We start from the raw sequence: 16,164 nt of genomic DNA, 5'->3' as shown, positions 1-16,164 counted from the left end.
TTTGCACCTTTAGAGAAGTATTAATGTTCCAATGGGGCTTCCCAATAGCGTTATCAGAAACATATCTGACACCAAGCCATATAAAGGTACAGCATTCCACTGTGGTGCCCAGCAGCAATAGTGTTGTACCACCCACAAGATGCACTGTAGCAACTCACCAAGACTCCTTAGACAGCACCTTCCAAACCACTTAACTGGCTCAGGTAGGTACAAAAGCTCCCATAGAATCATAGAATCCCTACAGTGCAGAAGGAGGCCATAAGGCCCATTGAGTCTGCACTGACCCTCAGAAAGAGGACTCCACCCAAGCCCACTTCCTCACCGTATCCCTACAACCCTTTCACCTAACCTACACATCTTTTTTGGACACTAAGAGGCAATTTAGCATTTCCAATCCACCTAACCTGCACATCTTTGGACTGTGGAAGGAAGCAACTGGAGGAAACCCACGCAGATACGGGGAGAGTGTGCAAACTCCACACAGTCACCCAGGGCTGGAATTGAACCCGGGTCCCTGGTGCCGTGGAGGCAGTAGTGCTAACCACTTGTGGCACTTTTCTTGAAGCACGGACAGGTCATGGACAACGTTTCTCCCTCAATCTGTGCCAGTCAAACTGATTAAGCGGTCGTTCAACTCATTGTTGTTTGTGGATTTTTGCTGTGTACAAATTGCCCGGTGCGTTTTCCTACAGAGCAACCATGAATATGCTGTAATTATTGGCTGTGAAGTACCTACCGTAGGATTTTTAAAAATGTCATTTAAATACACGTTCTCTCTCCCTTAAATCAAAACTTTCAGGCATTCAACTCCCGTCCCCTTCCGATTTCTAAGCAGTGTCAAAGCAGACAGGGAAATCATGGGCGGGATTCTCTCAGCTCGGGCTGGGCCGGAGAATCCCCGCGACCGGCGCGAATCCCGCCACGCCGCCCCGTCGCTGGCATGCGATTCTCCGCAGAGCAGAGAATCGGCGCCAATGGAGCCGGCGTGGTTCGCGCGGCGCCGGTCGGGGGCTGCGTACCGATTCTCATCTCGGGATGGGCCGAGTGGCCGTCGTGAAAAAGCCAAGTCCCGCCAGCGCCGTCCACACATACTCTTAGCCGGCAGGAGCTCGGCATGGAAGGGTCGGGGGGGGGAGGGTGCGGCCTGTGGGAGGGGAGGGGATGTCCGACCCCGGGCGGGGGCCTCCGATGTGGCCTGGCCCGCGATCGGGGCCCACCGATCGGCGGGCTGGCCTCTGTGGCTGGGGGCCTCCTTTCTTCCGCGCCAGCCCCTGTAGCTCGGCGCCATGTTGAGTTGGGGCCAGCGCGTTGAAGGGAGCCACCACGCATGCACGCGTTGGCGCCGGGGCCACTGCACATGCGCGGACCCTGCGGCGCCCAGTTGATGCCAGGATCAGCAGCTGGAGCAGCGTGAACCGTCCAGTGCCATGCTGGCCCCCTGTAGAGGCCAGAATTGCTGATCCTGAGGCCGTGTTGATGCCGTCGAGAAACGTGACGGCATTTCCGACGGCGTCAACACTTAGCCTCAGGATCACAGAATCCCGCCCCCAGTGTCAGAACTGGGATCTCGATGGACGGATCAGAATAAAGACTAATAACTTTCTAAGGTGAGTCGTGCGCTGCTCACTATCTTGTTGAAAGATAGCGACAGAAATGATGGAAATAGAAATACCAGTCCTGAACATGGTAAAGTAGCTATAATCTGAAGAAAGGCTATCAAAGTAAAAATAGAACTTGCACTTTCACAGCACCTTTCATATCGCAAAGTTCTTCTCAGTCAATGAAATATTTTTGCAGTTTTGTCACTGTAGAATATAAGGCAAATTACAAAATAATCTAATTTTTAGTCATGTAGCTTGCAAGATAATTATTAGCTGCAGTGTAGGGAAAGTGATGGCACAGTGGTTAGCACTGCTGCCTCACAGCTCCACAGTCCCAAGTTCGATTCCAGCCTCAGGTGACTGTCTGTGTGGACTTTGCAAGTTCTCCCCGTGTGTGCGTGGGTTTTCTCCGGGTCTCAGGTTTCCTCCCACAGTCCAAAGATGTGCAGGTTAGGTGGATTGACCATGATAAATTGGCCCTTAGTGTTCAAAGGTATGCAGGTTAGGCGAGGTTATTGGAATCGGGCGAGATGGGCAGGGGATTGGTCCTAGGTAATTGGCTCTTTTGGAAGGTCGGTGCAGACTCGATGGGCCAAATGGCTTCCTTCTCTACTGCAGAGATTCTAAATCTCCTACTCTTCATTAAATAGTTTTTAAAAAAATGCATTTTATTACAGACATGTATCAAAACAGGTTACAAGCCATAAACACCCCAGGAAACATACTTCCCAGCAATCAACTATAGACTCTGTACAAATGTTTTTCCCTTTTCACCGCCCCCCCCCCACCCCCCCACCCCCACCCCGCGACTAACAGCTCCTCAAACACGGCCACAAACACCCCCCACCTTTTCTCAAACCCCTCTGCGGAACCCCTTAACTAATACTTTATCTTCTCCAACCGCAGGACGACGTACAGGTCACCCAACCAAGACGCTTCCCCGGTGGTGATGCCATCGCCACTCTAGTAGAATTCGCTGTCGTGCAATCAGTAAGGTGAAGGCCACGACATCGGCCTTCCTTCTCTCCATGAGCTCCGGCTTCTCTGAAACCCCAAACATCGCCACCAAAGGGTCCGGGTCAAACTCCTCCTCTACTATCCTGGCTAAGACCGCGAACACTCCCGCCCAGAATCTTCCCAATTTTTCACAACCCCAAAACATGTGCGCATGATTCGCTGGCCCCCGCCCACATCTCTCACACTCATCTGCTACCCCATGAAAGAACTCACTCATTCTTGCCCGAGTCATATGCACCCGGTGCACCACCTTAAACTGTATCAGGCTCATCCTTGCACAGGAGGAGGTCCCGTTTACCCTACGCAGTGCCTCACTCCATACTCCCCAATTGATCTCCCCTCCCAACTCCGCTTCCCATTTCGCCTTGATCTTCACCACCCGCTCATCTCCCTGCTCCCACAGCCACTTATATATATCCCCAATTCTTCTCTCCACTTCCACATCTGGAAGCAGCAGTCGCACCAGCAGGGTGTATCCTGGCAACATGGGGAACCCCCTCCAGACCTTTCGCACAAAGTCCCTAACCTGCAGATACCTGAACACAGTCGCCCTCGGCAGTTCTACCCTCTCCCTTAACTCCTCCAGACTGGTGAACCCTTCCTCCAAATACAGATGCCTCACCTTGGCCAGCCTCACTTCCCTCCACCTCCTGCCTTTTCATTAAATAGCGCTGTGAGATCTTCTAGTGCCCTTCTCAGAGGGCATGTAGTGCATCTCTTTAACATTTCATCTGAAAAACAACACCTCTAACTGCAGCACTCCATGAGCACTGCACCAAAGGGTCAGCTTGAATTAAACACTGCATTGGTTACACCAATGGTTCAATGGTGGTGAAGACTAGAGAGCAAGAATTTTGGCATTGTGTTACAACATTAGACAATGAGTTAACATGGTTCCACTCGTTATATCACATATTGTGACTTGATGCAAGTAGAATTCATAAAGTTGCCATCTTCATACAGCACACATGTCCATTTCCCAAAACTCATCCAACTGCATTGCTCTCTCCTAATTTTGATGTATTCCCCTCTGCTTCAAAAACTTTCCATCAATCATTAGTGACAGGCATTTTTAAAGATAAAGGTGACTGGAAGAATTGCTCACAATTGGCTCCTCTTCAGCCTCGCTCAAGGCATCTTTCAGTCAGATGGAACAAAGCTCATAAACCCACCATTAGTTTGCATTTCATCTTTATCTTAAAGCCAAGTTTCACGTGTCAGGATAAACCAGGGAATGTACCATGTTCAGCATCTGATCCCAAAGGTCTTTACGGTCATCATTCTCTGCTGCTTCTGTTGTATTCTATAGAACAAGATCTAACCATGGAGCAGAAGAATAATATATAATTGAGGACAGTGTAGCAATGAGACACTGACCATGTGGCTGAAACACTGATGCAGCCGGGAAGCCTGATGCACCAGGCATTCACCCACAACACAGGCAGCCATCCACAGGTAATCGGTGACACATCTTTGCAAGATTTCCTTCTTCGATTATTATCAACGTTCGTTCTTTGTCCTGCCGATACCTTATTCTACAGGCCAGAAACAGACTTTGCACTAATTTAAAAGGTGGAGCAATTGTAAATAATTATTATTCATGCATCATGTGTAAGGGATGTCAGTGGGTTTTGCCATGGTGCTTTCCCTTTAGTTTCTGCAACTATCTCGGTAGCTGCTGAAGTTGGTTAATCCTGCCTGCTCTCGCCAAATCTTAAACAGGAGGAGGCCATTCAACCTCTCACATCTAAGTCTGTTCCTTTAAAGACCAATTCTGTTAGTCCTACTCTCTCCACATATCTCTGCATTTTGTTCTCCTTTGAATCCAATCCCTTTTAAGGCGACTACTAAATCTGTATCTGCAGACCCTAAATTAACTGTTTGAGCTGCATGCAGAAAAATCCTCGGTACACGTGACAAGAAACAAATCCAATCCAAAATTTAGTATCACATAAACCAGGTTTAATATCCTTTTATGTATTCAATCATTATTTCTATGCTGCTCAATGTAAGAAAAAGTTAATCACACCTAATCCAATGTTGCTTTTGAAACATCGCCCATTAACAGAGTACGAAGCATGAAAGAGAGATTGTTAAACCTGAGCATCAATGTTACACGTGTAGGATTAGCTACTTAAATTTTGATTGTCGAATGAGCCAATGACAAAGAATTCTGCCAACTAATTTATCTACTGGCACAGCTATCGAATATATCACCCGGAGAATGTGTGTTTGCTGTTTGCTTCCATAACGTTTGATTGTCATTTGATAATTGTCCCTCAAAGCGTAGCTTTAATATTCAGCGATGATGTACACTCCAGAAATGTGATGACTCCTTTGAAAGATGCTAAAACAAGCGCAAGAGTGGGATAGTTTGTCACGCTCTGTTTCAGGTGGTTAACATTATAAAAACAACAATCTTGGCCCTGAGGATGTTAATCTGAGCTTATTCCGATTAAAAGGAAACCAAGCATTTTAAGTGGACTGAAGGATGCAGGCAAACGGTGGGAATGGTGGGGCTGCCATGACACCTGATAGGTGGAACCTCAGCCAGTGTTGACAGCTGAGGTTTTAGAAAAGTGCTGCAGAGTAAGACCTCTGCTCCCCGCTAACACGCCCAGCTGTTTGCCTTAAGACCGTAGGACAGGGTGGATAAACATTTGCAATGTGTGTTGGTGCTTTGTAAGTAAATTGCAAACTGAAGAGCAGTTGAACAGGAATGTCACTCAGTGTTCAATTAATCAATTGTCCATTGTATGTTTATGCTATCGCTTTTATTTTATTTGACTTTGATGGGATTAAAAACACGGCGGCACAGCGGTTTGCGCTGCTGCCTCACAGAGCCGGGGACCCGGGTTCGATTCGGACTTTGGCCCACTGTCTGTGTGGAGTTTGCACGTTCTCCCCGTGTGGGCACGGGTTTCCTCTGGGCGCTCCAGTTTCCTCCCACAGTCCAAATATGGGCAGGTAAGGTGGATGGGCCATGCTAAATTGCCCTTAGTGTCCAAAGATGTGCAGATTAGATGGGGTTACGGGATTACAGGGATCGGGCAGTGCATCTAGGTAGAGTGCTCTTTCGGAGAGTCAGTACAGACTCGATGGGCCGTATGGCCTCCTTTGACACTGTAGGCATTCTATTCATTGCTTGGGAATTTAGCTTGCTTCTGATAGGCAAACAACCGAAACCAATCTCATGTGGGACAAAACCAAAAAAAGATGATTGAAAATCACATTAAGGGTCCTGCCTGCTGATTCCCTTATTTCCCCTTTCTTAATATTTTTTGCTGTTATCATTTTAATCCATGGATGCGTAATAGACATGTTTCTTTAAACCAAGCAGCAGAAAGAGTGAGGAATTCAAAAAGTTGCAACATAGTATATGGTGCAACAGCACTCAGACTCTGTGACACCCGAGAGATGGGGTGGGGCTCAGTTTGATTGGTTGGCTGGTGGCCAATTAATTGGCTAAGAGGTCGTAATCTGTCCGGTAACAGGTCGTGATTGGATACTGCCAGAGTGGGCCGATTTCCAGAGATCTGAGGAAAGCAGAGTTGGAGACCTGGATGCTCGCGGGCGGGATTCTCCACTCCCGCGCCGAAGTGGCCGCGCCGTCGTGAACGCTGTCGAGGTTCACGATGGTGCGAAACGGCCCCGATCCCGACCGATTCAGGCCCTGACAATGGGCCAGGATCGGGGCCGCGTCATCTACATCAGGGCCGCGTAAAGGCGGCGCCGCATAGATGATGCGGCCGGTGCCGCATAACGGGCGTCATCCGCGCATGCGCGGGTTGGCCGGCGCCAACCCGCGCATGCGTGGTTGCCGTCCTCTCTAAGTCCGCCCCGCAAGAAGATGTCTGACAGATCTTGTGGGGCCGCGGAAGGAAGGAGGTCCTCCTTCAGAGAGGACTGCCCGACGATCGGTGGGCACCGATCGCGGGCCCCCCCACATTTGAGGTACCCCCCGGTGCAGGATCCCCCCTCGCCCCCCCGCAGGCCGCCCCCCAGCGTTCACGCACCGTTCACGACTGCAGCGACCAGGTGCGGACGGCGCCAGGGGAAACCCGCCGTTTTGGCCTGGCCGCTTGGCCCATCCGGGCCTGAGAATAGCGGGGGTGCCGGAGAATCGCCATTTTGGGTGTCTCCGGCGATTCTCCGGCATGCGGCCCGCGAAACTCGACCGGGCTGTTCCCGCCGCTTGGGAGAATCGCGGAAGGGCGTCGGACCGGCAGCCCGGGAAATTTTGACGGCCCAGGCGATTCTCCCAACCGGCGTGGGAGTGGAGAATCGCGCCCAAGGACCTGCTCTCTCTCTCTCGCTCCCTCTTGTGTTTTCTCCAAAACCGTTGGGTAGCTGCTGTATTTCTGAAAATGCAGAGGCCTGAATGAATCTACAATGAAAACCATTACAGACTGGAAAACAGAGCCTTCGACCTGAAAGTCTGGTTTGAAGGAAAGTGTGCTTCAAGATAACCATCTGAAACAAAGACTCTTTATCCTCTCACTTATTATTTTCGCCCCTCTCTTCCCTCCTGTGTTTGTCTTGTGTGTGTGTGTGTGTGTGCGTATGTAGAGGGTGGGGGCAAGTTAAAGTGGAGAATTAAGAATTAGACAATAGTTAACCTGTTGTATTTTCTGCTTATATCATTATAGTTCCTGTTATAAATAAAAAGTAATTGTGTTTAAATTTACAAACCTGGTGACTGTAATTATTGGGCAGCCAAGGGCCAAAGACTTTCGGCATTTTTCTAAGAATAATTTGTGAATTCGAATGTGTTGCGACTCTGGGTCAAGGGGGACAGGAATTGACCGCACCCTAGCCCAAGGGGTCGTAACAACATAATTTCAGCCAGCACTTGTAGGGAAAAAAGGGAACCTCGATCTGGAAACTGTGCCCATTCGTATTTCAGGCACTGTACAGCCTACTCAGTTCTCAATAGCATTGTTCAAAAGAGTCATCACATTTTTGAAGTGCATATCATCTCTCGAGTATTCAAGTATTTTGAGGGAAAATGATCACAGGGCAATCAGAGGATATTCTGCCATTTTGGAACAGGGCCAACAAAAATGGAATCCAGGGCCCGTGGCCCGAAACATTTCTCGGACCCTTTGACGAATTAGCTTGTCCTGAAGACTGCCGGCCTATATCAGAGTTTCATCATTTTTGCACCAAGTGCTGGTGGTGGGGATGCTCTTAATGTTATTAGAATTGATTTAAATTAGGTTCCTGAACATTCTGGGCATGAACCTCGTTACATCACTGGTGTGGAGCGGGTAAAATTTGAAAACGAGATATCGCCATCAAGACTATAATTTTTTGACTCTTGCCGGATTTTGCACCGACATTGCTATTCATGCCCGCGGCAAATGCAGTTGCAAAATCTCGGTCGTGGTCTTTTTGGTGGTCCTTTATTTTAGTAAATTTGGAATATCCAATTCGCCATGGTCTCCACCATGGCGGAGGTGGAAGAGACCCCCTCCACTGCGCATGCGCGGGGTTGCCGTGAGCGGCCGCTGATGCTCCCGCGCATGCGCCGCACGGCAATGTCATTTCCGCGCCAGTTGGCGGGGCACCAAAGGCCTTTCCCACCAGCTGGCGGGGCGGAAATCAGTCCGACGCGGGCCTAGCCCCTCAAGGTGAGGGCTCGGCCCCTCAAGATGCGGAGAATTCCGCACCTTTGGGGCGGCGCGATGCCGGACTGATTTGCGCCGTTTTTGGCGCCGATCGGCGGACATCGCGTCGATTGCGGAGAATCCCGCCCCTGGTTCTTTAATTTTCTGAATGTACTTGCAGGGCCGTCCAGTCAGGAGTTCTAGTCCATTTTGAGGACAGAGCATAATCCAGATGCTGAGAGGTTCCTGGAATGTAGTTGAGGCCTGGGGTCTTGAGATGGGATGCTGGCTTCCCATTGGTAGAAAGAAAGGATGTGCTTTGAGCCTGTCTTTCACAATCTCAGGCTGTCCAAAAGCACTTTACAGCCAAATAATTACTTTTTGAAGTATATTATAGGAAATTCAGGCCAATTGGGCCGAACACAATTCCATGAATAACAATGAGATAAACGCCTAGCTAATTTGTTAATAGAAGTAGGTTGTGGGTTAAATGTTACCCAGGACACTGTGGAGAATTCTCACTTCAAACACCTGCCATTGAATCTTTTTCACCCATCAGAGAGAAGATCGGGCCTTGATTGAATGTTTCACCCGAAAGATGGCACCTCAAACAACGACATACTACACTGAAATATTGACCCAGAATTTGCGCACAAGTCTCTTGAGTAAGACTTGAACTTGTAACATTCTGACTGAGGGTTCTAAGTTTAACGGAGTCGGAGATATCACATGACTTACTTTAGAACATTGCCAAGGCCCAGAGACCGGATGGTCATTCATTGGACACCATTTCTGTGGTTCTGCTGCTGGATTTCTGCCAGGCAAAAGGGCTGAAAATTCAACCCAGAATATCTCCAGCTTTTGCCCAATATTGTTTTAAATAGAGGTATCTGGGGTGTCTTGGTGCTTGAATTACAAAACGTTAATAATAATAATTGCTTATTGTCACAAGTAGGCTTCAACGAAGTTACTGTGAAAAGCCCCTAGTCGCCACATTCCGGCGCCTGTTCGGGGAGGCCGGTATGGGAATTGAACCCGCGCTGCTGGTGACGAATGTGATATAAAATAGTTACTTTAGAGTTACTAGTTAATGTAATGTAGAAATAAGCCACTTTGATTCTTGCAGTTAGGGACAAAGGAATTTGAGACCGCATGGAAAAAGCAGGAAGAGGTGTGTCTATGAGAGTGATGCTTCATTGATAGGGGCCAGAGAAAGGGATTGGAAGTGAGCCAATCAGAATAGATTAAACAGGTCAGGAGGGACCTAGGCTGACCTATGTCCGTCGAGTATGTGAAACTTGATACCATTTGAACTGATTTTGCAGAGATCCCTTTGTCTTTTAGTCAGTCGTTTTCTGGAATGTAAGAAACTGGATGTCTCTTACATTTCTGTAAGATGATTCAAGCTTGCAAGCTAAATAAATAACTTGTTTACGTGCGAATCCGTCTCAACTTTTATTGAGGCCAGACTGACAGGGAAAGAAATTTGGAGATCTACATTTGGTGCCGAAAACCGGGATTTCTCTGGGCGATCCTGATCCAACTGCGAAATCAGAATTAGACTGATTATGAACAGGAGGACGGGAACAAAGGGCCCTCAATGTAGAAATGGAAAACGACCAGCATTGATTGTTCCCCTCTTCTTATCGTCTGATTAGTCTGGTCACTCGCGGTTGGCACAGAAAGACCGCCTCGACGAAATCACAGGTCAGTCTGGGGATTAGCACTTTAATTGATGGGATTTCATATTGTTGTTTCGGCTTGGGTTAGGGTTTTGGGCTGATGGGACTTTAAATAATAAAGGTTCAGTCTATTATCAGGGTTCAGAGGCTGATGGGACTTTAAATAATAAAGGTTCAGTCTATTATCAGGGTTCAGAGGCTGATGGGACTTTAAATAATAAAGGTTCAGTCTATTATCGGGGTTCAGAGGCTGATGTGACTTAAATAATAAAGGTTCAGTCTATTATCAGGGTTCAGAGGCTGATGTGACTTAATTAATGAAGGTTCAGTCCAGTATAACTGTTTTTAAATCTGAAGATGGTTCAACTCTATGTGTGAGTGTTTTAAATATATAGTTGATTAAGCTAAAATTGTCTCCTTGGACTGTAAAGTTCCGAGGTCTAGTTGAGATTGTGAGGTTGAAGCAGAAGTCTCTCAAAGGGTTAACAGCAGCAGGCGGAGTTGAAAACAGACAGTGCTTCTCACTCAGGCCTTGAGATAACAGCACCAGTCTGCAGTGTAATCGGATACCTTTCCTTTGAGTCAGTGAACACCAGCAAAGTTACGTTTTGAATTAATTAAAGGAAACCAGTGGGTTTCTCCACCTCTTTGATAAAAGTTATTATTTTCGAAAGCAATTGATTGAAATTGCCAGAATCTTAAATTTTACTTACTTGAAATAAGGTTTATCTCATTTTATCTGGAGGTTAATAGAAACTTAAAGAAGATCATGGACACCATTTTAAAAAGTGTCAATCTGGAGATGATAATTGATTTTGCTAATACTTATGATAGTTGATTTTGCTAATACTTATGTGTATGTAACAGAAAAAAAACTTGTTAAAAGAAAAATTGTTAAGATAAAGAAATAATTAAGTTGTAAATGTTATACAAGTTTGTGTTAAGCAAATTGTAAATTTAGTTCTGAGTTGAGATCAGAGCTAAGCTTGCAAGTTGCAGTAATTCAATTTGAATTTTCAAACATTTTTAAGTTTTAAAAAAAAAGAGAGCAAATAGAGAAAAGAAGGACACAGATCTTGAATGCGTTGAATAGCACATTTCAAAGGCCCATAAATCTTTCTGTTATCTTAGACCTAAAACCTAGGAAGATTGACGAGCCATAGGAATGTCTGGGGCGTTTTAATGAAATCTACCGGGGGCAGTCAGGCGATTTGCTGTATCAAAATGGTCAGAATTCCCCTCAATACTGTGCTATGTTAATGCATTGCCTACCACCTTCTGTGGTTACTGCTGTGAAATGTAATAACATGAATTGGACAGAGAACGACCCTTCCCAGATGGCAAGGGCAGTCAGAATTTACTGGAAGGAGGGTGTAGGCCAAGAAGGAGGCTCAGTTACAAAGGTTAAGACTGAGTATGTAATGAAAAAGGATGATCTGCGATCCCAACAAGCGGCAGAAATGGTAGTTTACCAGCAGGAGCTCCAATATAGTGACTTTGGGTGGGTGGATCAGCGAAGAGGAGGATGAGACAACAGTGCTATATTTCTATCACCCCCCAGTGGTGGACGTTAGATATTGAACAGTCACTGCATCACGTTACCCTGGCCTATGACAGAACTGGACGAAACAGGGAGTTGGAGGACAAATACCGGCCATTACTTGAGACCGAATGGCCAGTCAAGGTTACAGCCACAGTCACGGGAAAAGAAGGTACAGCCGATTTTGTTACAATATCACCACATTTATGGCCACAGTCAGCTTCGGTAAGCCCTCATATTACACGTCAGGTCCATGACCAGTACCATGCCAGGGATATGGGGCGAATGGTCAGCATCTTACCGCAGCTCGTCAGAATAGGTATGAGATATACCTTTTGAACAATCCACGTCTGACATTTAAATACTGTACCACTATCAATCCAGCCTGTTTTCTTAGTGGTCCCCCTGTCCATGAAGACGCACCTGGCCACGACTGTTCAGCCTTGATTCAGGAAACTACCACAATAAGGGGCGATTTGAGTGACATTTCGTCAGAACAACCTGACATGATTATGTGTGGTCAAATATCCCACCGGGGTTTAGTTAATGACCTACTGCAGGCCCTCCTTATGCCAGCGCAGATTTCCGTTATTAAATGCGCTGCCCACACGAATAGTACAACCCCAGTTGACGTTGGTAATGAACGAGCAGATTGTGCAGCGCGCACAGCCGCACAAATTCAGCAAGTGATGGTGCCTAAAATGTTAAGTCAGACTAAACGATCTACTATAAATATGTCTGCTTCTGACAAGCCAATGCCAACCATCCAAGACGTCATAAGGTTACAGGAGGACGCTCCTGAGAGTGATAAACAAATGTGGAAACGGTTAGGTTGTACATATGATTCTGTTTCTCTTTATGGACCACGCCTGCACATCAGACTTGTATGTCTGATGTACTGGCTTTATGGGTCATCGAATGTGTACACTTTGCAACTCATTGTGGGGCTCGAGGGACTAGTGATTTGTTGCTGGACACTTGGTGGCACCCTAAAATGCAGGGGTTGGCCCAAAGTATCAGTAATCGGTGTTTGATTTGTCAGCAATATAACACCGGAAAAGGTATCCCTTGTGGGAAGGGGCAAACCCCGTTGCCCAGTGGTCCCTTTGAGACGCTCCAAATGGATTACATTGAGTTGGAAAGGTGTCAATGTTACAAATATGTTTTGGTCATTGTGGATGTGTTCAGCAGATGGGTTGAGGCGTATCCGACTATCTATAGTAAAGCTGTTACTGTGGTTAAAGTCTTGATGAGGGAAATCATTCCCCGGTACGGTATACCAGCTCAGTTAAGTTCTGATAATGGGCCTCATTTTATTGGACAAATTAACAAGGAGTTTTGCTCCCAGTTGGGCATACGCCAGCAGTTACACTGTGCTTACAGACCACAGGCAGCCGGGGTGGTTGAGAGACACAATCAGACCCTCAAAACTAAATTGGCTAAATTAAGAGCAGACACGGGACTGACATGGCTTAAGTTGCTCCCCGTTGCCCTCTTCCAGCTGCGGGTTACACCTGCGGGACCAGCCCGGCTCTCTCCCGCCGAGATTCTTTATGGCAGGCCTCTTAGAATTCCTTGGAGCCTGCAGGTTCCCAGACGGGTTCAGTTTCATCAGATGACTGAAGAAATGACCACCTATGTTCTAGCCTTTACGCAAGTGCTCAAGGAACTCCATGGCCCAGTCCGTGCGGCTCACCAGTGATTGCCCCAGTACCTAGCTCACTTTCAGTCCAGCCCGGTAGTTATGTCATGGTCAAAAAATTGGACTAGGAAGGGGTCGGAGCCGCGATGGGACGGGCCCTTCCAAGTTCTCCTTACCACCCCCACAGCAGTTAAAGAGGAGGGGCGAAGTGCTTGGGTCCACCTACATCACTGTAAATTGAGCCCATCTCCACTACTGTAAAAGGTCGGATACTAACCTGCCTCCCTTCTCCAGTGCTATTTTACAGGTGTGGAGCATGATGGAGTGGCTACGCATCGTCTGTCTGATATTTGGCCTCACTTCGCTTGGCGTGTTATTGGCGATGGACATGGAAAAGGGGAATATTATGTATCTGTGTAGCCCCAACCAATCTACAAGGATACATCACCTATGCAAAGGTGATGTTCTTCGCTGCCCCCATATACGAGGACATGGTATCGACTCATGGAAGGTCATCAAAGTTAAGGAGAATGCGGGAGTCATGAAGCAGCTGCACCGGTCCCGGCGATGGGAAGGGAACATTATATGGACATTGCCTTGTTTTTGGAATACATGTAAATTTGATTTTGGATGTGTTAAAAGTGGTACAATAAAGGTAACATCAGGCTGTCAGAAGAGTGTAGGAAGAGACCATGAGAAAGAGAAAGGGACTAGAGAGAGGACGGGGCGTGTGAGAAGGGAAGTACAGCTAGAACGTAGGTTACCGGGAGATGCACTTAAGTTAATTAAAGGCCAAACTGAGGAAAACCCGGGTAGTATGAATCTCTTCTACCAGATTTACCACCGTCTGTATGGCCAGGGACGGGTTGTCTGCTACCCAAACCCCGCAGCGGTGTCTAGGTTATTTTCTGTTTCACCGCTTTGGGGCACTCCCCAAACGATGGTTCATTGTCAGCGTTCCGAGCCATTGCCCGAGCAAGTCACTCTTCCTTACGATCCGGATTCAGCACCACCGGCTATTTGCCTTCCCCTTCCTCGGGGTAATCCCCACTCACAGTACGATAGGCTGCGACGGTGGAGGGCGTACATACCTAGCCACTTCACTCCCAATAGGGATTCCCGGTCGTACGAGAATTGCTTCAGCAGTGAAGGGTACGGCTGTTTGCTGGTAGAGGTGGACACAAATATAACATGTCTGTTTCCCACCTGTACGGACAGGAGGTGCCATATCACCCAGGCGTCTGGCCAATGCGTTTGTTATAACACCACTTGCGTTCCATTGAACGCTGGCCTCCAGCTCCTTTGTGGCTGGGCGAATGTCTCTCATATCACTGTTGGGAATAGGGCTTTCTGCATTGCTGGGCGGCCCGAATGGGCATTTCAAAATTGGATAAACTGGGCTACTGGGAGGTCCTTACGCAACCGATATGCTGATTGTGATGCTAGTCTCCACACGGAACAAGGATACTACTTTTTATTTAATGGTACGGCGACCAACGTTTTGTCACCCCATTTCCCCGCCGAATTGCTATAGGGACTCTAGTCCCTACCACAGTCCCCTGCCCTTCGGCGTGGAACCTGCATAATCAGTTAGCACGCCGGGCAGTCTCTGCTGAATTTTGCGAGAACTGGAAAAAACCTCAGGTTCTTGCACCCAACCGGGGCCACTCAGCCGGGTGGGGCATTCTGAGCGTATTGACACCGGGAGGTGTGGGGGGTTCCTTGGCTGTTAGTGATCGGAATTATTTTATTTGCGGCCTTACCATCTTGGGAAATGAAACCTTGGGAGCCCTCGGGGCAATAACTAAGGAGTTGTCTCAGCTACGGTTGTTTGCAATGCAGAACCGGTATGCTCTTGACTATCTTCTGGCCCGTGAGGGTGGGGTATGCGCCATAGTACAGGGCAAGTGTATTATGGGGATTCAGGACTTGACTGCTAACATCACTAAATTTATGGATCGCATACGGGATCACTTGGACGGGATGCAGGATCCTGGCTCTTGGGGTAACTGGGGATTTGGAGGATGGAAGGACTGGTTGATAAATATGGCCATGTATCTAGTGGTAGCTATCGGCTGCATCTTTGTGGGCCTGGCCATCCTTAAATGTGTGATGGGTAGAATGCGGGGTGCACTGGATCAGATCACCGCCCCAATCACCGAGAAAAAAATTTTAACTGTTAAAATCCATGAGGGTGAAGCAGATGAAGGGGGGCTAAGACAGGAATTGGAAATGCAGCGACGGATCTTTTTAGATGAGGGACCGTAGCTATAGATTGGATAGTTCGGTTATCATGGAATGATAAAAGGAGGGAATGACGAATGTGATATAAAATAGTTACTTTAGAGTTACTAGTTAATGTAATGTAGAAATAAGCCACTTTGATTCTTGCAGTTAGGGACAAAGGAATTTGAGACCGCATGGAAAAAGCAGGAAGAGGTGTGTCTATGAGAGTGATGCTTCATTGATAGGGGCCAGAGAAAGGGATTGGAAGTGAGCCAATCAGAATAGATTAAACAGGTCAGGAGGGACCTAGGCTGACCTATGTCCGTCGAGTATGTGAAACTTGATACCATTTGAACTGATTTTGCAGAGATCCCTTTGTCTTTTAGTCAGTCGTTTTCTGGAATGTAAGAAACTGGATGTCTCTTACATTTCTGTAAGATGATTCAAGCTTGCAAGCTAAATAAATAACTTGTTTACGTGCGAATCCGTCTCAACTTTTATTGAGGCCAGACTGACAGGGAAAGAAATTTGGAGATCTACACTGGCATTGTTCTGCGTTACACGCCAGCTATTTAGCCCACTGTGCTAAACCAGCCCCTTCGTATGCAGGAGATTAGAGAGGCAAATTGAATGTTGGCATTTATTGCAAGAGGAATGGAATGCAAAAGTGGGGAAGCTTTATTGCAGCTGCACAAAGCTTTGGTGATACCACATCTGGAATACTGGGTACAGTTTTGAAAAAGGATGACGATATAATTGGGTTGGAAGCAGTTCAGAGGAGGTTCACTCAACTCATTCCAGGGCTGAGGAGTTATCTTATGAAGAAAGATTGAACAAGCTGGGCCAA

General features: G+C 47.3%; 1 protein-coding gene across 1 annotated transcript in view; it reads left to right on the top strand.

The window, feature by feature from the left end:
• LOC140424793 (uncharacterized) overlaps window positions 1-15,765 on the top strand; it is a 455,234-nt gene extending 439,469 nt beyond the window's left edge. Inside the window, exon 2 of the mRNA XM_072508205.1 lies at window positions 13,386-15,765. Coding sequence (XP_072364306.1) covers window positions 13,408-14,625 — 1,218 coding nt within the window. The 5' untranslated portion in view covers window positions 13,386-13,407 and the 3' untranslated portion in view covers window positions 14,626-15,765. The remainder of the gene's footprint in view (window positions 1-13,385) is intronic.
• The last annotated feature ends 399 nt before the right edge of the window (window positions 15,766-16,164 follow it).

Source organism: Scyliorhinus torazame, chromosome 6, assembly GCF_047496885.1.
Source record: "Scyliorhinus torazame isolate Kashiwa2021f chromosome 6, sScyTor2.1, whole genome shotgun sequence".
NCBI lineage: Eukaryota > Metazoa > Chordata > Chondrichthyes > Carcharhiniformes > Scyliorhinidae > Scyliorhinus > Scyliorhinus torazame.
The sequence above is the reverse complement of the archived record's forward strand: the minus strand, read 5'-3'. Positions and strand labels throughout refer to the sequence as shown.